We start from the raw sequence: 24,231 nt of genomic DNA on the forward strand, positions 1-24,231 counted from the left end.
CCATTACGTGGTCATGATTTTGCCCTAGTGATGGGTGAGACCAGTGGGGGCATTGTTAGGAAGAGGCAGACTGTAAAGGGGGCTGGAGTGGGGTGCTGGGAGATTCTGTCACCCTGCAGTGATGAGGTTTGAGAGGTGAAGGAACACAGATTTCAGTGGTTGATTTTTGAAGAAAAAAAATCAGTTGCAGATGCAATTCGATTTACATATACATTGATGACTATGTGTATTGCATCACCTGGTTTAAATGTCTCAGACACAAGTCTTGGGATTGCTTTAATTCTCGGGTCATTGGGGCTGCCCCCGTGATTAGGAAAGGTTGTGAAGCCTTGCTCTGACACTTGCGGAGAAGCACTTTGGTAGTGATGGATGAGGCTGTCCAGGCACAAGCAGCAGCACCCAAATGTTAGCATCTAATAAATGTTATCAGAAGCGACAAGAAAAGAAAAAAGACGACGTTACATTCTCTCTAAAATGTTTAAAGTTAACATATCTTTTAAATGCTAAATTGTCTTAATAACAGATATGTTCAGTACACAGCATTCATACTTCCATATACACCGATGCAACCGGGATGCAGATCTTAAAGCCCCCAAATTTTTTAAAGCCATAAATTACCTCTTAAACAAAAAACGGAGTGTAAAGTCACCTTGTGGAAACGTGTTACTTTAAAACAGGACTCACAGCTGCCAAGTTGCACTAAATTACAAAGTTATGGTACAGGTCAAAGCTTAGAACATTAGCCCATGATTTTTATGCAACTGACAGACATAAAACAAATGATACAGCGCTACACCATTACAAAACACAGAAATGGTTCTGGACTGTGCTCAACACATTTATTGCAAAAATGATTGCTGTAATAACTTTTAAGAACACAAAGAATAATCCACAATATACAAAAGACAGAGGTCACAATGACGGATTATAGAACATTGTGTTTTAATATAACTGTGCTGACCTGAATGCACAAAGATGAGAATTTTAACTGCGCACACCACGAGTAATATTTGGTTTACACTTCACTGACCAATTACATTAATTAACAGAGATACAAAGCAAACGTCACCTTTTCGTGTAACAAATGTAACAATACAAGTTCCAATTGTATAGAATCAAGTTATGCAAAGCATGTAAAACTCCAAAGAATGCTTCCTTTATATGTAAATAAAATTAGAAATAGCACTTGGGCTTGTGTCCCTCCACATAAAAACCATGCATGTGATGACACTATAACAATGTTATAGACACTGTCAGAACACACTTTATCCTACTAAAAACTGTGCCAGCATTCAAGCACTTAAATGTGTGAACCTGTTGGCAGCCAGTGATGTGTGTGCTGCACATTACCAGGAGTGTACTGCCTGGCCCCCATTTAATATGAAAAAACTCCAGAAAACAAAAAGAAAAATAATAATAATAATAATAATAATAATAATAATAATAATAATAATAATAATAATACATACATACATAGAAGCAGAAACGGGTTAGCAATCCATACAAACATGGAATTCTTACACTAGGAAAATAACATTTTACCACACAGACAGATATGGTACATATCCAATCAATTGCAATACATTTAATTACAGTCCAGTCGTATACACACTGCCCGAAACAATTGGGAAACATTATTTCCAGTAAGCATAATCAATGCCAGGTCTGTATTGGTATATGTGGTGATATTTACATATGGAGAGTGGACAATAGTATACATTGGAATGTTGGATAGATCTATTTTACCACCATCTGACACCTCACTAAATACCCATTTAGCATTAATATGACTACAGGGTTAGTGTAGTCATAATTTCAACACAGGATTTTGTGGGGTTTATGACACCTGATATACAAATCGCTGAATGTCCCTTAATTGTCTGAAGCAGTATGTGTTTTCCATCACAAACTTTAACACCCCAGCAAGCCTATGAAAACCTACAGTGCAGAGCAATGACTTAATTTTCAACATGTGTTATAAAGCCTTCCTAAATGATGCGAGACCAGATTTGTTTTTAAAAAGTGCATACTGCTGGAATTTGTAATGCTTGCTTAGTAAATGGAAAAGAAAAAAAAGAAAACCTGGAGGAGTGACTCAACTCTCCCCTTCACCTAATACTGCTCTGCCGTCCGCTAAACAACCCTACAAAACCTGCTCCTCCTTACCATACTTCTTCATCCTAAATGAACAAGTGCCATAACTGTGGAATAGCCGTGCTGCAGGTTTTCCGCGTCAGTCAGGGTGTAATCCTCAGTGACAATCTTGTCACATCCGATCTCCCCATTCCCGAAGAAGCCAAACAAAGGAATGTTTGGGAAGATCTTTCGAAAGGCGTCTGCTTCCACGTTGTTCTTCGAATTGTAGTGGTGTCTGCCGCGGCCCACACAGGCGAACATGAAGCCCAGGGTGTTGTGCTGTGGGATGTTGGCGGATTTCAGGCGCTGCACAGCTGCTTCTGCAGTCTTCTCACTGTTCACATCCTGCTCGAGGAGAACCGAAGCGCCCTGGATCTTTGAGCCACTCAACGCCAGACCCACCACCCCGTAGGAACCCGGGTTACAGCTTCCATAGGCAAACAAGACACACAGGGAAATCAATCAAAATGTGAAAGAAACCGATGCAAGTCACTTCAATTGTTCACATCCAAATGCCCATTTGTGTAATTAAAAGCTACACAATTGTCTATAAACAGCTGCAGGAGGCAACTGTTTTAGTAATCATTTTTTGATATACATTGGTGACCTGGATTAATCAAACTAAAAGACTTCACTTGTTTGTACATTTTAATGATCTGGAAAAAGTACACATTATTTAATTGTAAATTGTTACAAGAGTTTCTGAATATATTAAAGTATATACTGTATACAAAGCCCATTATTATTAATTAAAGTTATCAATTCTAGTGTACACTGTACTTTCAGCCTACCATTCTGACTCTGGGGAAGTCACGCTCTCAATATGTCCACCAGCAAGGAGGATGTTAGCTTTGGACAGCGGCTCAATAACTTGGTTAAGGAATCGTGCAGCTCCCGACTTAAACGCCTCGTATCCAAACAAAAGAACCACCCGCAGACTGGGATTGTTCACAAGTCCTGCGAATGAACAGACAGATATTGAAACAACATCAGTCGCGGGAATGAATGGCCAGTCTGCCCTTAAGCACCCCTCCCTATCGAACCAGCAGACTTGCTGGATATTCAGATTTGAAATGTAGTTGGTTCATTATTCCAGATGGGATAAATTGGTAAAAGTATAGATCGTTACCGTAACAGTTATAGAGAAGTATATCAATGGTATTACTCCAGGAGTACGTGTTTGATACAATGGAGGAGGCATGGAGGCATGGAGGCATGTGCTTCAGAGAAGAGTCCTTGTATCATTATCTAACCCATGGACAGTATATATGTCATGATTTGAAAGAAGAGGAGGGGTGTTAGCCAGGTATACACAGGAGCATGGAGCAAAGACACTGTTGGCAACATATATTACACTTGTTGCAGGGTCACTCTCTCAACAGTGACAAACACACACAAATGTACTAAATAATACAAATGTAATATTAATTCATGTTAACACATAGCTTAATGATGAAATGACGATTCAAGTTAACATTAATTGAACCCTAGAGGAGATCATCATTAGAAAAGTTACAGCAGTTCTAACCAACCAGTGCTGCTGTTAGTAATGCAAAAAGTATCACATTGACGCAATGCTTTTTTCCTTATAAACATTCTTTTCAAAAAAATATGATTCAATCACAGTTGTCACCTGATTGAGAACCATTCAATACTCTAGAAAAATTACATTTTAAAACAGTTTAACATAGGTCAGTTGCAACACAATTTCACTTCCTTTGATTCCAGTGCTATCATACAGAAAGAGGATATAGTTGTTGTTGGAATAAGGAGAACCAGCTAATAAAATAGAACAACAAAGATACTGAACAACTGGTAACAGTGTCAGGGTGCTAATTAAGCAGAAACTTTGACCCAGTATTTTGGCAAATTCTGTATTAAATACCAAGGATAATAAAGGAAAAAAAAAGAAAAAGCATCAAATGAAAAGACAACGCACTTGAGTACATTTAAAAACACATGCGTTCATGCTCCATTGTGTTACCAGCGATACCAACCTGCTTCTTCAAGAGACGTGCTGGAGAAACTCCTTTTGCAGAAGTGGAATGAGCGGATATTTATTCCATCAATATTGGGAAACATGATGGCAAAGCCTGCTTCTCCCTCTTCAAATTCCTGAGGCGGGTTACTGTGTGACCCCATCGGAGTTACTGGAGAAACAAAAGGGGCTGGTAAACATCCAACACTCTCTTAAACACCAGTGCTCTATTCCATTTACACAAACACATTAGAATAACCGGGATTGGAGAGGTGCAGACTATCCTAGAGACAGATTTAAAGTATAATTACCAATTGAAAAGGACATTAAAAATAGAAAGAAGTTGCCTCTTACAGACAATCCCAGGTACTGCAATACCCAAGATGTCACATCCTTTGGGAAACAGTTTCCTAAGCTCGTCTGTTTTTCCTGAGCTTGATGATTTTTTCACTGTAGGAATGAAAAAAAAAAAAGTGTTAGTTACAGATGCAGCCTAAAATCAGAACACTCACTGTTTTTTCTCACCAATGTTGATTTACCATCAACGCATGTGAAAAATTAAGTTCAGTTTGACTTTCATTTAAATTGTTGCCCAGATGCATGACTAGACACTGATACCCATGTGGTTCAAAATCATCACTCAGGAGGATGAGGATAGAATTAATAAAAGGGTTAAGAATTCAACAAATCATCTATTACTAACTTTTAAATCAAAAGGCAAAGAGAAGGGGGGAAACTATGTATGATTACACTTGTTTGCTATATTTTATTCAATGAATGCGTTTTTGTAATGAATAAATAGTTTGAACTGCCTGCTTATTCAACTTCTTACGTCCTTCATGAGCCAGTTGCTGGCAGTACAAACCGATCATCCCGCAGCACTTATGCATTGGTAAGACCCCTGTGGGAAGTCTCTATAAGCCTGCACAGAGGGGTGTATTACAACCACCAGATGAAGGCCAAACGTACCCAAATGCAAGGGCCAAGAAGCAATCTCAATCTGTGATCACAGATTGTCTGTGGGCAAGAATTAGCTTAGCAGCAAGGGGGCACAAAAAAACAAAAAAGGCTACATGCATTAGAAATATGACAGGTAAAGCTTTTTTTTTTGGCAATAGGTGGCAGCATTGGTAAGGACAGGATTAAAAATATGTGGTTGTTTTTGTTGGGAATACAAACATAATATAGTACTGTATCAATATTCATCCTATATTCAATTTTCCCCAATGTCAACAACCATAAACGTAATCTTAATGCAGATCATTTAGATTTACACTTCATGTGTAACAGGTATTCAGACTGCAGTCGTGGATGTAGTGAGAGGAGAGGTGCCAATACTGCTTCACAGGAGATGTACGATAAATAGTATACACAGCAGGGATGGAAATAAGACTCTGACTGCATAGCAGTTTCACCCACTGCAGGTTTTACTACCAGCTTGATATGCCCTTGTGTACAGATAACAATCTCAGGTATGTCTTATTAAACTCATAGTAAAATCAGGAATGGATCAAACTGTTTTGCAATGGAAATCTTACTTCCATCCTTATTACAGTGTTTTGTAGTAGGTCTCCTACCTTTTTTTTTAAGAAAGTGATTATCTTGCTGGTTAAAAGCATCAACATCTGCCATAATCAGCACCGTCTTGGGAAGCAAATACACATTCTGCACAGAAGAGAACAGGTTTACACACACACATGCATGCAATGGTTTATCTATACTGGATCACTGGTTCTACTCCAATCATGGGAAAGTCAAAAACAGGATTAGCCCACAATTAGCTATAATTCCAAAAATCGTTTCATGTCACAATGATCTCCCTGACAGACTCCAATTGTGAGTTGCATAAAGGATGGGCAGAAATCATGATTTTTATATACTGTGCCTTCATTTGTGTGATTATGATTTGCAACACCCAAGTTCAGACGCAGGCGTCAACAGGAACCTTACCCAATATTCATGCAAACAATACTAACTTGGGTAAGATGGTTATAAATATGCATACTACACATCAACAGCATAGCAGGCGGTGATAGTACAAGTGGTATAAGGTCATTATTAAGCCATTCTCTTGTACATCATACAGTAATGGTTTTCATCTGCCGCCAGTACTGGTGGTGATCAAGATTACCTCCACTTCTTCATCCAGTTTCCGGGGTAAGACGTGGCCACTGCCGCCACTGGACCCTGAAGCAGAAATCCAGGCCACATTCTGCTGTTTTCTGAGTACTCTGCGGGCACACTCCCGCCATAATGCGCACACACTAAAATGAACAGCACAATTACATCGCGATGCTGTACTGCAGTACAAAGTAGAAAGTGAACTCGTGGATTAATGCACGTTACTGTCTGCATGTGCATTGAAGACAAGTGTTGACTACCAGCTAACAAGCAATACCTGCAGAAGAAGAGGTGCTCCTAACAATACCGACAAACTACAGTGCTCATTGGCGATTGCGTTGTAATCTGACGTGCGGTGTTATGTACAACCAAGTAAACAAGTATGATAACAGCAACAATGCGGAAGCTCATTTTTTTGTATGACTTTACTAATTCTACTCCAAACTATCGAATGAAATGCAACCTTTTGCCGTAAGAACTCAACTGTAATGTGCATTTTGCACAAGTAAATAAAGTACACTGACATACGGTAATTCATACTGGTACGGTATGTGTTTGTTATATTTCTTACCTGGCGGTGTGAAACAGTGACTTGGTCGGTACGAATGTGAGAATTTTCTCAACAACCTCGGCTACGTTAGAAAGCACATACCCAGCTTTACTTTCTATCGTTAAATCCATTTTTGCCGCTTTGTAGCCACATAAAAACGGTACTATGCACTGCCAGAAGTGGCAAACCGTTTATTCACGACCTTTCAACTTTCCACCACAAACTAGGAAGTACACACTCAACTAGAATCAGCTGTCTACTGAGCCACATAGCGCCATCTGGTGGATCTTCCTCAAAACCTCCAAAATGTACATCTCGGAAACGACCGGGCTGTTATGTGTATAACTGTTGTTACCCTGCTTCAGTCAGACCCTAGCAGATCTAACAAACTTCGATACATGGTATAGGTGACACAAATACCACATGTTGGATACATCCACCAGCTTTTATTAAAGTCAAAGATCTCGGCATGCAATACGTAATACCACTTTTGGCCACCACAAACTTTGACACTACAATTGGATAAGTCATCTGGTGATCACACTTTTGAGTATGAGCAGGATAGACCCATCTCCACTACAGAGGTCTCGGGCTTGCTATTAGTCTGATATCAGGCAATATGAGACTATAATTATCTATGTAACCTGCAGCTGGTCTTCTGGACAAAGGGTTTGAGATTAACTTAGTCTATTCATTATATTTCACATCCTCGTATTCATGAAGTGATGCACTTAAATATGGAATTCTTGTGCTACGTTAAACAGGGGGGGTCACGGGGGCACAACTGGGCAGTACTGATGGTTTAAAACGAGAGTTTGCAAGCACTCTAAAGGGTCTCCAGAAATCATCTCTCTCTCTCAGTTATATGGACCCCAATGTGTGAGAGATAGCAGGAAGGGGCTTTTTGCACAATCATCATCAACTCTCTCTCTCGTGTTCTGAGGGAATGGATATTAATAGATTGGATGATGGTTTTCTAAAATAAGATCTCTAGCTATGCAAATAATGTTACATTTGCCAGCAGAGCAGATCATGCAACATGGTTCAGGTGGATTTGCATGCTTGAGGTTACTGGAAGACAGGCTGTAATGTGCATATAATCAGGGATCGTTGTTTGCTTGGTAGCTGAAACAGCTTTGTTCCATTTACAGTTTATATATAGACTTTAACCCAGGTTAATGTCACTTATAGTACCTGACGTTTTTCCTGTCTGGAGACAGTGATCCATACACTGGTTGTAAAACATCCTTGAGTAAAGCAAATGGAAGTAACTGCACTGTGTAAAATCATATGTTTACAATGCTAAGCTGTTATAAGGGAAGGCTGGAGCTTATAACCGAGGAGCGGGTGTGGTAGAGTGGCTGGAGCCCTTGCACTGTGTGGTCTAGTCTATTCCAGTGTTGCTCAAACTGCTATGCCGCTATCATTCAGCCCATTTCAATGCAGTTTCTATGGTCTGGGTGGCTTCCCTTTCAGCTACTTTGTATTAACCAGGTCTAATAGTGTAAATAAAGAGAATGATAAACAACACGGTTTCGGTTGTTCCTATCCATTGATATCATGTGATTTATTTATGCACACAGTGTATTTGTTTCTTTATGTTGTTCACCCATAATGGATATTGGAATGGCTACCTGCAGAAAAAACAAAGCACACGGGGGCGCTATTGGCCTTGTTTGGCTGCTGCGGTGATCATGGGTGTTTCCTAAATCGCTACTACCAGAGAGGATTTGTTTTAGGAAGGTACACACCCAGTGACATCAGTTTTGAAGAAAAAAAGAAAAAAGTCTCATACAGACGCTGTTGTGCAGGATCACAGGGGGCCAGGGGCGCCTTCCTAACCATTGCTTTTTTTTTATTTATTTCAAACAACTTTTTTTGGTTAAAAAGAAAATAATAATTATAATAAATAAAGTATTCATTTACAGGACAGTAAGGGATCTAGCCGGATCTTAAGCAGACATGTCAGCTTCGGACGAGACAGATGCACTGCGGCCGAGATATGGGTGTAAGTAGACTCCAGATAACTTTGTATTTAATGACCTTAAAATGTATTTAGCAGAGTTTAAGAAGAGTTTTCACCTTGCTGATGCTACGCGATCAGTTCCAAACAGTTTAACAACAGTTTCAGTTTATTTTCTACATTAAGTAGAACAATTTATATATATAAAGTGCAGGGTAGTCTTTTTAGTAAGTAGCTAGCCCATATTGAACAAGTAAAGCAGCCTGCCGTTTCTATGATTTTGTGAAATAATTGAATAAATCGTACGTGCAGATTAAAGACTGGTGCCCTCCTTAGCGCACCTCAACGTGACAAAGGGTTTCACCTGCGCACAAACTCGATGCTTAACAACAGAATCTTTATATCTGATCTCATTAACTGCTGACCCCCATTCCTCCCGACAACTCAGAATCCCGCCCGCTGAAAGTTTAATTATAGCACATAACAGTTCAATCACTGGTCATAGACCAAGTAAACTTCAAATTTCAAAAACACAATAATACAGAGAAGTGATGCAGATGAACTGTTTAAACAGTGCGCGCACTAGCTGGCTGGTATTCTATAACTATATACTTGTGCTACAGAACGATGTTTTGTTACTTTATTTTCTAATTTGATGGCTCTTTTTACTTATAGCTCCAGATTGTAATTCTTTCTAATGCTGTAATTTAATCCTAAACAAACGAGTTACCAGTACAGTAACGTTCAAGATGATTTCCACGTGCTTGTGTTATAAAGTCTTATACTGAAATAAAAAAAAAATCCAGCTAAAGACAAAATAATTAACAAAAATGGTGTTGCATCAGATTTGTTTTGCCTTTTATGTGGAGTTTTTTTAATTTATTTATTTGCATTTGGTTTCAGTATAAAACTTTATCTGCTTATTGCATTTTTTGTCACATTAAGAGTACTTATTTTAATTGAGCCAATCTGAATGTGGACGGAGACTGTATCGTTCCTCTCGTTCGGATCTCTAGGACCAGCAACTGATGCGCCGTATGTTCCAGCGAGTACGATTAGCAGAGGAATGAACTACAAGCCCCCTCTGCAAGCAGCGGCCCTTCTTTCTGTGGCAGCGCAACACCCTGTAGCGTTGCTCAACTTCTATTTTGGGGTTTCTGTGCAGGCGGGAAGTTATTTCCGGTTACGTTAAGGCATTTTCGATCAGGATTCAACTGCAGTGCAGCTAGAAAATCAATAACACGCCCCGTTTACTGGATTCGCCCTAATATTAGCAGTAACGCAGCGTCTTTGCGCACGCACTTCAAAAGTATGAATTAATCAATTATCACACAAACGTGCATGCCTCCCACCAGGTACTTGCTTTAAGGTAGATTGAGAGATTTAACAAGGTTAACCCCCTCCACTCCACCCCTCCCCTCCGCCTTCCCTGTTGCTGCCATGCGGTGACTGTACGGTACTCTTAAATACATCATTGTGTGCTTAAGAATGTAGCAAAGTTTCCAAAATACCTGCTGGCTGTGTAAGTCGGTACAGTAATAGAATGGTGTGTGACCGAGGATAACTCTTTAGCAGAGGTTTCGGGTAAATCGGGGACAGTGCTGTGATGCATTTTAATCGTATTTGTTCTTCATTAGTATTTTATTGTAGCTTTTTCTTATTATACATATTAAAAACACATAGAATGTGGTTGCGGCCCACTCTGCATTAGGAAACATAATCCAAGAAACCAACCCCACAGGCTGCAGAGCACTGAGGAGCTAATGGGGGTGTTGCTATTTTTAGTTCCTGTTTTATTTTGAGGCCTGTTGAGTTCTCAGACTTGCTGTAATGTAGTGACCTATCTAGGTCCTGATTACTAACAATGATGTACATATTTGAGAGCTAGGAGTATGTTTGCTCTCAGTATCTTGTCCTTGAACTCTTTCTTAATGAGCATACAATTAAGTTAGTTAGGACCTCAGATCTAATAAGCCATGAAGGGCTTTAAGTGGAAAATGAGCCAAGTGGGGACAGTATATGCACACTGTGTCTTCACATCAATCTCACAGACTGCCTAATGTCTGAGTCGGCACTTCATTTCTACTTCAAAGCAGCAATTGTGTTTGAATGCTAGGCTCAACAAGGATGATGCTCAATAAACACAGGGTCCAGCATGCATTGGAGCTTGGCAACATTGGGCAAGTCTTAATGTTCTTTTATAGGATGTTTGATAGGTGATTCTATACTCTCTATTCTGTATGTTTTATATATACAGTATATATATATATATATATATACACACACACACACACAGACAGACAGACACACACACACAGTAGTCTCTGCGTATAGGAACACCTCCTAAGAGAACACTTCACCTAAGAGAACACCCTTGTGATGAAACAGGTTTTTCCCATTGTAAATGCTGCGCCTAAAGTAACAGGAAATTTGCTTAAAAGAACACCACCTTGGCACTGATAGCGATTCGTTCACCATGTATACAGTACTGTTTTTTTAATGTGACTTGTCATCGCAAGTGTATCTAGAGGCACACTGATTGGTTTATTAAATTCTTTCCAGAAGCGCCGTCATGTCATTGCCTCGTGTTGTATTCTGATTTCCACGAGTGCAGCTCATCGCTACAAAATGGCATGTAAACAAACAGTGAAATGTTTCTCTTGCTACAAAAAGTTGGAAATTGTTCAAGCTCCTGAAAAAAACCTGAATCAGACACAAGTCGCCGAGCAGTTTAGTGTTTCCCGTCCTGGTGAGTTGCTTCACCATTCTGTTAAATAATCTGCATGTCTTGTATATTGCTGCTGCATTTTGTAACGTGTGTAGGGGTGCGGTGTTCATTTAGTTTGACAGTTAGTTCATTAACGTTAAGTTAACCCTCGGTCACACCCATTATTTTTCCCTCTGCCATTGTGATAGACTGAAACACACCTGTCAGCTAATTTCATAGTACATGGTGATTAAGCTTTTTGACCCTGTTGTTTTGCTTTAGTTTTATTAACGTTAGTTTGTCTGTTACTGTATTATTATAGTTTATTAACATACACTTGCCTATTGTTTTGCTTTTACTTATTCAGTTGATTTCATATGTTGATGCACGTGCATCATGACACATAATACATTTATTTATTTATTGATTCATATTGTGTCTAACTCTGTCTTAGAGAACACTTCGGCTATAAGAACACTTTGCTTGCTTCCCAAGAGGTGTGCTCTTAGCTGGAGAATACTGTGTATATATAATATGTTGTATGTATGTGTGTGTGTGTGTGTGTGTGTGTGTATATATATATAATCTCGACTCAAGGCATTGAAAATGAAGGTTTCTGGCTCTGACAGAAATGAGATCATTAGCTTTAAGAGGTGGGCGGGATTCTGTTCTTGGAACTCCAGTAATAGACCAAGCCCAGGTTACACTCCCAGTTCATGTCAGGGTCTGTTCCTTGGTATCAGTAGGCTTAGATTTTGGCCTATGTACAGGTATCTTGGAATAGGTTTAATTGTAGGTCCACAGCTCTCTGTTTTACAGTTCAAATAATCGTTTGTGACAACAGATTTGAGTGGGATACAGATCTTGGTTTGCTGTCGGGTTGATCAAAGGACAGGGAGTGTATACCTAGGGGTTGGACAACAAATGAAAACACCTGCGCAGGTGAGCAGTCGGATGACTAACTCACCATGACAAGCATGCATTGCAAGGGGCTTCTGTTTAAAACATTGGATTCCTCAGTGTTTAGTGCTGGCGTTGGAACGGCCAGTACAGTCATGGATACTGAAGCCCTGCTGAAGATGCCTCTGTTTAGTCCTTTGTCTGTGTGTGGACAGTATGCTATAGGGGCAACCCACTGTAAACACACAAGTATACAGTATGCTATAGGGGCAGCCCACTGTAAACACACAAGTGTATGGTACACATGTCAGGCTACTGCTAGGGTTACTTGAAAGGAAAGGACTGTTCTTATAGAATATTTGTAATAACATTTTCCTAAACCCACCCCCACCCCCCCCCCCCAAAAAAAAAACAGTCCTTAATGTTTACTGAATATGGCTCTAAATCAAGTAGATAACCATTTTTGCTATAAAGTACAGTAACTGCTTGTAGTCTCCCAAACGGTTATTCAGTGATTAAATGTGACATAGGGGACAATATGGTGTAAACCTGAGGGAACATGAAACCACTTTTTCAGGAACAGTAGCTTGAAACCTGGTTCCAGGAGACCGGGAGACCTAGTCTGAGGCAGCTTAGCTGTACAAAACCCTGTCTCCCCTGGTGTGCCATGCAGTGGCCTGAAACCTAGTCTCTTGAAACCGTTCCAAGCCACAAATGGCTTTGTGTTCAGCCTAACAGACTCTGTATACACGCACCCCCTCATTAAAGTTTTGAGTCCATCAGTAATGATCATTTTATTTTATTACACATGCAAAATAATCCGTCAGGACCAACATATTCATTGTAATTATTATTGTATTGAGATCTCATATTGTAACTTCATTGTGTCATCACACTCGTACTGGTAGTTCATTTATATTAAGTAAATATACCAACACTTGTAAAGCAGAAACACTGTGAAACCAAGATGCCACAGATTAGCTGGTCCCCACTGTCTGCTTAGTGACACGTTAACCGCGCCGCTGGTTTTGTTTTCCAGCTGTTCTGGACAGCGTGGAGCGCCTCACTGCAGAGGAGATGGACGAGCGCCGGCAGCAGAACATGGCGTACGAGTACCTGTGCCACCTGGAGGAGGCCAAGCGGTAAGGAGCAGCAGGGGAGGGGCGAGGAACACTGGCCAAGAGGCGGGTGAGGTGTCACAGTGTCTTACACCGGGAGCCCTGGGTTTCAAATTAGCTTTGGAAAAAAAGAAATGGACAGTCTACAGAACAATACCATCTTTGCAAATAGGTCCGAATGTGACAAAAAAAAAAAGCATATGAAACAAATGGGACCAGAAGTACTACAGCTGAGGGAAGCCTAAACACAGAGAGGCTGCAGACGTCGTTTGTGTAAGCCAGGTCATGTGGCTGACTGGTTGCAATGGGAAAGTGAAAGTAACTCGCTGAAAAGACTAAAATACTGGCAGAACATGACAAACCTCACGAACCTCAGATTGTCTAAGCATCATTAAAATGCAATTTGTACTGCTTTGTGTTCTTCAAGTATAGTAAGCAGCTGAAGTTAAGCAGCCTGTGGAATGTGTCCAGGGTTGCCTAGCCGACCAGCAGATTCAGTTTAACTCCACACGTTTCCACAGTGTAGGGGCAGGGTGAAACCGCTGGATGCAATCTTCAAAGGCCTTGCTGGCCACTTGAATATGATTTCCTCATTCCATTTCATTGCCATTCACTTATACCGGTCTATGGCAGAGCCTGATCGAGCAAGGAACCTGAATATGGAAATGCAGTTCCCTCTAAGGGAAGTTATTGTCTAGGATTGTATTACGAATGCTGTTATTATAATTGCCCTATCATTTTCCAACATTGTTTTTTTCTGCCTTCCCTTTGCTAGGAGATCTTTTATTCTTGGTAATGGTTGGAGCTTGAAAACTTTAGCGAGTCTGTGACACTTAGCAGCCAAGTGGAACACTTTGCCCTTTATCGCTTCAGATGAGCAACTTGTGTGTAACCAGTCACAGATTCACACTGACTTCCATCTGAAGCAGAGTTACCCAACAGCTTGCAAGAGACTTTCTGATCTTCTGTAAACTTGAAGTACTTCTGGGAGTTTTTGCTGCTGTCGCTTTTGATCCAAACTCACAACCATCTGTGATGAATCAACCTGGGCAACAGCCAAGTAATGGCAGACCTGTAACCAGTCTGCTTTGTTGAAGTCGATTGAATGCATTTTAAATGACGTGATGATTAAGTTATGGTCAGGTTGCGGGGAGCCCGTGTGTACGAAGATGAACAGTAGGGTTGATGTAGTGCAGTGGAACCCAGGAATGGAAGAAGAGAGTGGAGTCAATGGAATTAATGAGTCACGATTTAAACATCAAAAATAGGACCGACTGTGTCACTTTGCAGTACATTTCAAGAGAATAATACTAAAGATACTCGCAGGCATTGATTTAAGATGTTGGTTTTAGTGAGCCCTTCTTTTTTTCAAACAAGGGCCGTATGTATTAGATCTGCTGCAGTTTAGATCAGTTATATGGACCTCAATGTGTGAGAGATAGCAGGAAGGGGCTTTTTGCACACTCTCTCCTGCTCTTGTGGGTTCAGACACACACTGGAGGAAGGAGAGAGTGCAACAGGAAGTGAGTCAGTCCCTGCAGTCCTCGGCAACACACTCTGTTACTGTAGAAACCTTTTAGTTGCCGTGGAGATGGGTTCCTGTGTGACACGTTGGTGATTGGGGGGGGGGGGGGGTTGACAGTTTCAAGCCCTGAAACTTTACTGCTCTTGTTTTCAGTGGCTGTTGAATTTTCATTTCGACTTGCACAACTTCACAGCAATTATAAAAGCAATTTCAAAATCTTTTAAAAAACGACAGTGTCTCAAGTAAGTGTATTTAATGAGCAATGAATCATAAATTCCACGTCTGCTAAAAATGTTAAATTAGTGCTTGTTTAGTCTCTTGTTTTAGGTCTGGGACTTTCGTTTTGCCCTCATTTTCATTAATGAATGATCCCTTAATTACTGCATCTTGTTTAAAAGCACTGATTGGCTTTTGATTATTTTACAATAACAATGTAAGTAAAAGTTAATGTTTTTTTTTATTCTTGCACGTCAGATTCTGCATCCGTTAATGTAAAAATGACATTTGGAAATACTGTAAAAGGTGCCCCACCTGTTTTCTTCCAGCCTTCTGGAGGAGGATTATGATATAGTCATCCTTCTTGCTTGTATAAATTGCATTGCTGGTAGACAAGTTTAAACACTTACAATTTTGTCTTAACCTGGCCTCTTGTGGAATTAATTACATGGCACTGTAGTAGTCTGAATTCAGCTGCTGATTTCTGACTGTATTTCTAAGCATTGCTGCATTGCATTTTGGTCTTTTGAAGTGACTGGAGAGTGCAGAACCATCGCCGATGAATTTGCTCATTTTATCAGATTTAAAGTGACACCAGGCAGATCTATCTCGGATTGGAAGCCTCCGGTGGTTGCATTTTGTAAGGTGCTTCCACAGTTCATTCCACAGAAAAAAGCATTTGGGGTCATTTGCGTGTTTCATTTCCTGACCTGGACCGTTGTGAGAAATCACCAGCGGCCCTGGGCTGGAGAGCTTTTCATGTGGTCAGTAGGCTTTGAATCTATCCTCATGCCCACTCATGCTTCACTGACTCACTGTACTGTGACCTAGAGTCAGCTGACCTCGTGTGCTTCAGTCCCACCTCAGTCAAAGCAACAAGCTTCCCACACATGGAAACATTACCCAGCGGCAAGAAGGCAGTGTTGTGTGCAAAATACAGCCAGCATGTTTGTTATTCCAAAGCACCCTTCAGACCCTGACCTTCTGTACACTTCAAGCACCCTGCTCCTGTACGCAGTGTTTTCAATTGGGTGAGCTCTTTAAAGGATACGTATGTGTGCCACCCTTGTGATGCAGAGTGGTGATGTAATGCTGCACCTTCAGTGCATCGAGTCTCATTCCTGTTCTATCTCCATGAACACGCAACATGAATGTGCTTGTTTTATTAATTGTGCTGCTTTGCTCTTCCTTTTCTTTAATACTGTAGCTCCCCTGTCTGTTTCCTGCTGACCGTGCCTGTGATGCAGGTCAGTAGTAGCCAGTCATATCAAATATAGACAAAGAATCTGTTTCAGCTCAAATGTAGATCATTCGGTGCTCTATGGTTTACCATTGCACTCTTGTGGAAAATGGTAAAAACTAAAGTGGCCCCGTCATTTTAGGACTGATTTTACGTGTGACCGATTCTCTAACCCCCCTTTTGGTTTCAGGGTTAGTTCAGTTGTTTTCACCACTGACCTTCCTGCTCTGTCAAGTGTCAGCAGGACAAGCCAGGAATGTTTCATCAACTATCACTGAGTCCTGACCGCCCAGCCTGCAGGGCACGGCTCAAACTCTCCAGTGGAGTAAGTGGACTCATGCAAGGCCTGAAGTTTCTCAACTCTAACCACTAGACCACACTGCTTCCTGTTCCCCCAGCTCTAACCTCTAACCTTTATTATTTATTTCTTAGCAGACGCCCTTATCCAGGGCGACTTACAATCGTAAGCAAAAACATTTCAAGCGTTACAATACAAGTAATACTAACCTTGTAGTTGGTCTGTAATGGAATTCAGATTTAGAACTAAAACGAGTTTCCTTATGTGGCTACAATATTTGTGCCTCTGTGAAAACCCCATGAAAGAACATTAACCTTAAATATACTGTCAACAATGCTACTACCATGCAAAATACAGGCTAAACTTAATCACACACCACTGCTATTGTGCAAATCTAAGTATAGGTCCATATTGTACTAGCTAGGCTAATTGATGACTTGGCGCACAGTCTAATACAATAGCAATAGGGAAGGAGTTCACATGACATTGTAAACCACAAGTCATAAGATTGGATTAATGTCCAATACTGTAGTGGTGTTCTAGAGTAGTGCTTTTATTTAAGTTAGCACAGAGAAGCGGTTGATTAATAAAGCTGCACAGGGAAACCAGTTTCTTTCAGGTGTTTTATTTCAGATGCAGTGCCCATTCTGTTGAAGGCAGGACAACAGCTCAATTGTATTGAATTGCAATACAGAAATAGATTTATTCTAGAGCCTAACATGTTTGTTTGTTTAATTGTCCCCATAGAGGACCTGTTGTGCATTTGTTTACTTTGATAGATTTTGGCAAGGCTAATACTGACGCAGTTGCTTTAGTAGTGGAAAGTGGAGATGGGAAGTTTGATAGGAGGGTACTTTCTAACCACAGGAGAGTGTAACCGGAGCTTTTTATAGACATCATTTTCCCCAAAATAACTCAAAATGACATGCAGCAAACTTCTAGGCAGCTAATGGAGCCATACAAAGCGGTGTTGAGGAGCTCTGTGAACCCCAGCAGAAAGTGGCTCAAGATTCAACTGCTGGAGAATCCTTCTGTAGGGCGTTTGGGTGTTTGACTTGGAATTGTTAAATACACAGAGCGAAAAACAAAAGTCAATTCGGAAACAGAAAGGAAACAAGAAAATGTGAATTCTTCTAAATTAGGCATGCCTGCGGTGTGTTTGGTACAGGCCTTGGGATAAGAGCCTGTCTGCCTGCACTATTAATGCAGTTAAAACATTAGTGATCTGAACTACCAACAAAGTAGTGCCAGGCAGCAGTTTCCTTTGAACTGAACTAGAGCTGCAGACACCAATACGCTCAGGCTGTAGAATCTCAGAGCAGTCATCTGCTTTACTAAAATGCTTCAGGAATTGAATTGAATTTGCAGGGCTGAAATGCTATCAGAGTATTGTGTCTATGAGGGAAGGAGAGGGTGCATCCCCTGCGTTCCTTTAGCCAGGGCAACCTGTCTTGAATGTGCTCATTTCCCTGGATTAGACTGTTCAAACTGGCTGCTGGATGCATCGGCTATTGATTTCCATAGATTTTCATGAGCCACAGTTAGACTGCGCTGCTACTCTGATCTCTCTCCACACCTGATCAGGGAGGTCTGCTCTCTTCACAGTATCCCTTATCTCTCCCCTCAGGGCCTGCGAATGAGATTTCTGTTTGAACTGGGAGACATTTCAGAAATTCCTGCTCACATAGCTTGCTGTAGAGCTCTCTTTACAGTTCCTATTCTTCACAGGGTCTGTCCTTTTTCAGGGTTGGGTGGGGTTTGTGAGTTGAAAACTCAGTAATGAACATGTGAGAAATAAAAGTATACGCTAGGATTTAGAAATGTAACTTTACTGAGCCAGCAATTTATTTTCCATGGAAAACAGTTGTGTGAAGTGATTCAGCAAATATGCCACTCTGAAGTCTGAACCAAACAACTGCATTAAAAGCTACCAGCTTCTCAAAGTAAGCCAATAAGCTCAATGTATTGCTGTAAGAAGCCATTTAAACAACATTTGGGTAAACCTGATTGTTTTCAAAAAGGCCTTTACCCTGTACTGGTATCGTTCATGTTTAGAAAGCAGACAGGACCTCAGGTATAATATCTGAAGATCTCTCTTCAGCACAGCGCCCCCACATGCCATTCTGCGGTGCTGCCTCCCACGCAGCAGTTTGAGAAGCTAGTGTACAAACCAAACAGCACCACGTCCTCACTGTGCCTGGGTCTCCGCGGTGAGGGAGACGCTGTGGTGCACAGAGGAGGGGCCAGTTCACAGCAAGCAGAGTGCGTGACGTCGTTATCAGAGAGGAAGTGGTTCTTTCTGTGAGGCTACAGGCATCTGCTGAGGGAAGCTAAAAAAGAAAAATGAAAAAAACTTGTTGAGTGGTTCTCAAAGATGTTCCTAAAGATTCATGACAGTGCTGTTTTGAAACTCAGTATTCATTATGAAAATGCCTTCCTTTCCGGTACAAAAATGTGAACGCTCACAAGCTCTGTGAGTTTATTGTATACACACACAGACTGTAGTCATTGGAATGAGATATTTTACAGTGGGATTTCAAAGCAAGCCCTGCCAAAGAGGTATTCCAGTAATAAAGAATATTCTAGTGAAAAGAGCAGATGTGGAGCACATGGACCTGATCTAGAAGCTTGATTTAAGCTTGCTTTTGTGTTCTCTTGCAATTCTAAAACGCTTTCATCTGTGTAATTAAGTACATGTCTGTACCTGCAGTTAATGATGCACAGGTAAATCCTCATCTAAATCAAGGTGAACTTTAAGGGGTTTGAATTAACACGACTGACTGAATCTGTTCTCAAGGCACTCTTGTTCTTCAACTCTGGGCCTGTCTGTATTTGAGAGAATAGACACTTAAGCTGTGGTATCTTAACTCTGAGGTGTGAAACTGTCAAGTTTGTCTGGTACCAGGATGTTCAAATTCAGAATGAATGAATGAATGAATGAGTAAATCAATTCTCGCTCAAATGGCATAATTAATACAAGGAACAACCCTGATGAAAAGTCCAGGGTTCCAGTCAAGATTCCAGGCAGAACTTGTTTTAAGCTTGTTGGTGGGGCTATTGGTAGTGGTAGATATTGGTCATGCTAATTCAGGTGCATGTTTCTACATGCAAATTTCCCTGTACAATACTTGCCAACAGTATTTGAACTCCCTATTGAATTGAGAATGGAATTGAGTGGCTCTTTATTTCTTCCTGAAGAGACGGTGATTCCCCAATACACTCAGACAGCCTCCTTCCTATTGGAGTGACCCTCCACCTCTCCTCTCCAGACCCTGTATCCTGTGAGAGAGAAAGGGAGGAAGCCCTTAAGAACATGAAGTGGACTAGACGCACACTGTGACAGTGAAACTGCAGTGACTCTGTGCTCTGGTGTGTGTGAATAACACGTGCACACTCCTCAAAAACTGTTTTGGGGGAATTAGCTATAGTTTCCTTTTGTTTTTTAGTTCCAGCTGGGGGGGTGGTAAAATAACACTTGATCTTCACCATACTTAACTGAAGCATTTTTATACGTGACTAAGAGGTTTCTTCAGTTGTGTATAGCTCTAAAGCTTCCTGGAAGCACTGCAGTATAGTATTTGTGTAAGTCCGGGGTGGGGTTGGTAGCTGCCTGATACAGTTTATCAGCCGTGTGTTTTCCAGTAGGGGTGGAGACAGTGAAAGCTCTCTCTCCATTGTTGGAGTGATGTGATTAGTCTACGCTGGGAGCTGTGTTTAAATGAGCTGTCGGGGGATGTGTGACTCACCACGCTGCTCTGGTCAGACTGGCTTTTCAGGATTTCCACCTGAGCCAGGTGGAAAACACATCTCTACTGCAGAAAGCAGAGAGACCTTCTGTTTTCCAGACACTCCTGTAAGATTATGCTGCAGTCCAAAGCGCGCTCCGAAAGGAGAAACAAACGTTTAACGTTTGCATGTAAAAGGCTTCAACATACAAGTTCTGTCTTGCTGGTTTTGTAGAAACAACAGAGTCAATCTTGTGCGCATTAAAAAAAAGAACAAAAAAACGATCGAGAATGTAATTGCAATGTAAAAAGCCGTTCATTATTACAGATGGATGACAGACTGGAGTGAACGTGCAAAACCCTTTTAAACTCTACACTGACTTTAAACAAACTACCCTGAACTGTGATCGGGTTTGGAAATAGGACTCCCTATTACATAGCAGTTGGATCCATTCCTGGTTTCACTATGAATTTAATAAGACACACCTGAGATTGTTACCTATACACTCAAGCTGGTAGTAAAACCTGGAATGGGTAAAACTGCTATGCAATCTCTCTCTCTCCCTCTCCCTGCAGGTGGATGGAGGCCTGCCTGGATGAGGAGTTGCCCCCCACCACAGAGCTGGAAGAGGGGCTGCGAAACGGAGTCTACTTGGCCAAGTTGGGCAACTTCTTCTCTCCGCGCGTCGTGTCCCTTAAGAAGATCTATGACCGCGAGCAGACCCGATACAAGGTGAGGGGGAACGGGATAGAGACCGCGAGCAGACCCGATACAAGGTGAGGGGGAACGGGATAGAGAGAGGAGATACAGTACACGTTGAGAGCAGTGAGGGAAAAGAGTGTGGAAGGAAGAGAGGGATTATCCTAGCTGGAGTACGGTAGGGGTTTGAGAAAAGAGGACTGGAAGACAGTGATGGAAAGTGGAGAGGAGGTACCTGGATAGTTTGTCTGTAAGTATGTTAAAGTATGTGATGCAGAGAAATAAACTCAAATGAAGGTGTTCATGGATATTATTGTGAAAGAAAGTACATATATATAAACTAATAAGTATATCCTTGTTTTGTGTTTCAGGCCACAGGACTCCATTTCAGACACACAGACAACGTGATCCAGTGGTTGAACGCCATGAACGAGATCGGCCTGCCAAAGGTGACTGCGCACAGGGGCTGGAGGGCTGAGGGGTCGGGTTATATTTGATCCTTTTTTGGGTTGATTCTTGAATGCCGCTGCTGATCTCACTTGGTGTCAAGTAGAACCTGCCATGTCCCGAGGTCACAGTACTGTTCCCCAGTAGCAGGGCTGGGGTTGTGTGACTTGCTGTCACGTGCTTGTTCCATCAGAAAGCTGATCCGCCAAACCTGACTCATGCAACAGAAAGCGTTTGACCCTGGAGGCACATCATAACAGACTGCTTTCTATTCCTGCAGATTTTCTATCCAGAGACGACAGATATCTACGACAGAAAGAACATGCCTCGCAGCATCTACTGCATCCACGCGCTCAGGTACCTGCCTGCCCTTTAGTGATCCTCCCCCCCATTGGGGAGCAGGGGTGTAGCGCTACCCCAAGGCCACGTAATGGTATGCCCCTCAATACATGGGACGGTACTTTTTGAAGTGAAATAAAAATGGATGATCTTTTGTTAAAAGAAAAAAACTTGAATAAGACAGAAAGCTAGAACGATCATATATTCATACCAGCTATAAATCACTCAAGAGCCACTCTGTGAAATGAGTTGCTATGCAGTGCGTTTTAGTCTTGCACTATGATCCTCGCCTCTATTATAGATATGTCAGGTATAGAAAGTATAATGATTCAAATAATGAATCAGTACAACCCTGTTTAAGTGTACAGACTGGTGTGGGCAGCTTGAACAAACATGGAAGAAGTCATCTGGTGACCTCACATCCTGTGTTAAATCTCGCTTTAAGTCAAGTGGAAAAAAAGTAAGCTAAAGAATGGGCTCTCATCCTGCCCTGACTGAATGAAGCCAGCTAGTACAGTCAGGGCTGGGTAGACAGGAGCTATTTGGCCACTCTTGAATCATTCATTGCCCTATTAGTTATTTATCCCAATTCAATGGGGCAGTTAAACTCTCATCCAGGACGCTGACATTTTTTACATATACCAAATTGATGTCAATGTAATCAGTCATGTGGTTTGAGGGGCAGTCCCATTACACATTGCTTTGTATAACCCTGATATGTGTTATTTCAAACCTGCTATGTTAGTGCCATTTCTACTAAAGACTGCCTTGCATGCACAATCAAGCTTCTTTTGATCAGGAGAGGATGAGCCACAAACCATCCAAAGTTCTCCCTATTTCTTTAGCTGCAGTCTCGAGTCGGTGTGCAAGTTGCTCAGATTTCACCTGTCACAATGACCCAGAAGTAGTAGTATGTATGTTAAAGGTGGATGTGGCTTTCTTGTGCTCCCAGTTTAACCCCAGTCTGTCGCTCTCCCCTCCCAGTTTGTACCTGTTCAAGCTGGGATTGGCCCCTCAGATCCAGGACCTGTATGGGAAGGTGGATTTCACAGGTGAGACCTTTCAAAGTGCAGGGCAGCTTTCCAGCCTGTGTGCTCTATAGAAAAAAAATAGTAACATCGATACACATGGGCATATCAATAGGATACCTCTTAGACTTCTATGTGGGTTTGCAGGGTCTGAAGTCCCTGCTGGTTGAAATTTGTTCTGCAGCAGCACTGGCTGGGTTAACTGCAGTATGAGCTCAGCCCCAGCTGTGTGAAACGCATTAGTGATTGTGTGAGCGTTTCCTGTAATTTGTGCTGCTCTGAAACGAACTCCCTGCCCTCTCGGCTTGCCAAGCTCTGGGAAGGGGAGCAGTTTATCACGGCATGGCAGGAATAAGCAAAACCACCCTCCAGTCTGGCCAAAAACAACATGGCAGGATCATAACGTCCAATAGAGGTGCATTGGCAGCAGCAGTGCCTACCTGCTAGTGTGCCTTAACCCTGCCCAGCAGGACCCAGCCTCCAGTTTGAGATGTCCTCATCTGTGGTCTGGATTAAAGGCAAATTATGGTGGTGCCATTACCCTTTTAAAGTATAGCCATGAACTTTGATTTAATTCAGGGCTATTGCTGCATGGCCATGTACAACCACCATGGGGACATCATGTAAGTATTTTGTCGCAAGAACCTGTCATTTCACTAAATACCCAGTGAATACATCTGCCGTTTTAACAACATCCAGTAATTCAATATTTAACAAACAGTAGTTGAATGTTCTTCATTATTTGATTGACTTCCTCCCTCTCCCCTGTCTCCCGGTCACAGAGGAGGAGATCAACAACATGAAGAGTGAATTAGAGAAGTACGGAATCCAGATGCCCGCCTTCAGCAAGATTGGCGGCATCCTGGCCAATGAGCTTTCAGTGGACGAAGCGGCATGTGAGTGTGATGTCTTTTTAACAGCGGTGAATACCAGAGGAGCCCCCGATATACACTCCTGTCAATATAAGTTGTAAAACAGGGAGAGAGACAGGGGGCTTCCATTCATTAGTACATTGAGGCATTCCAGATTTTAAAAATTCTGTATCATTAATTGGTGATTATTACAATTCGTTAATGTGTTTGTTCTTAAAGGGAAAGAATCAACATTCCAACAAAACAATACAGAGCAAATTTGTACTCCAGACTTGAATTAACGCCTTATTTTTGACCCTTAGTTTAAATGGTCTAAATGAAGCTCCTAGTAAAAGCTGCTCTGTTTGAGAGTCTCTGTGGTAGGTGGT

General features: G+C 41.5%; 2 protein-coding genes across 4 annotated transcripts in view; one reads left to right on the forward strand and one right to left on the reverse strand.

The window, feature by feature from the left end:
• Positions 1-798: 798 nt before the first annotated feature.
• On the reverse strand, positions 799-7,052 carry LOC117427591 (F-box only protein 22-like). Its single transcript, XM_034902341.2, has 7 exons — positions 6,807-7,052; positions 6,246-6,378; positions 5,692-5,779; positions 4,469-4,564; positions 4,134-4,286; positions 2,928-3,093; positions 799-2,563 (listed from the first exon to the last, which is right to left on the reverse strand). Exons 1-7 carry the CDS (start codon positions 6,914-6,916, stop codon positions 2,176-2,178), a joined length of 1,134 nt encoding a protein of 377 aa, XP_034758232.1. The 5' UTR covers positions 6,917-7,052; the 3' UTR covers positions 799-2,175.
• Positions 7,053-8,495: 1,443 nt separating this feature from the next.
• LOC117429953 (ras GTPase-activating-like protein IQGAP1) overlaps positions 8,496-24,231 on the forward strand; it is a 39,411-nt gene continuing 23,675 nt past the window's right edge. For 2 of the 3 annotated variants that reach the window (XR_009308434.1, XM_058998856.1), the window contains exons 1-7: positions 8,496-8,793; positions 13,395-13,497; positions 21,054-21,210; positions 21,549-21,626; positions 21,905-21,981; positions 22,948-23,015; positions 23,774-23,887. Coding sequence is in view for 2 of the 3 variants with exons in the window: in XM_058998856.1 (XP_058854839.1) it covers positions 8,748-8,793; positions 13,395-13,497; positions 21,054-21,210; positions 21,549-21,626; positions 21,905-21,981; positions 22,948-23,015; positions 23,774-23,887 (643 nt within the window). In the remaining variant the exon portion in view is untranslated. Of the gene's footprint in view, positions 8,794-13,394; positions 13,498-21,053; positions 21,211-21,236; positions 21,255-21,548; positions 21,627-21,904; positions 21,982-22,947; positions 23,016-23,773; positions 23,888-24,231 lie in introns of those variants that run through there. The other variant, XM_058998857.1, reaches the window with a different exon arrangement.

This window comes from Acipenser ruthenus, chromosome 24 (assembly GCF_902713425.1).
Source record: "Acipenser ruthenus chromosome 24, fAciRut3.2 maternal haplotype, whole genome shotgun sequence".
NCBI lineage: Eukaryota > Metazoa > Chordata > Actinopteri > Acipenseriformes > Acipenseridae > Acipenser > Acipenser ruthenus.

Bases quoted from the DNA above. Each gene is read 5' to 3' on its own strand.
- LOC117427591 (XM_034902341.2), bottom strand. From the start codon at position 6,916: ATGGATTTAACGATAGAAAGTAAAGCTGGGTATGTGCTTTCTAACGTA. The intron at 6,379-6,806 runs GTAAGAAATATA...TGTTCATTTTAG, and splicing joins TCACTGTTTCACACCGCCAG to TGTGTGCGCATTATGGCGGG. The intron at 4,287-4,468 runs GTAAGAGGCAAC...TTGTTTCTCCAG, and splicing joins TGCAGTACCTGGGATTGTCT to TAACTCCGATGGGGTCACAC.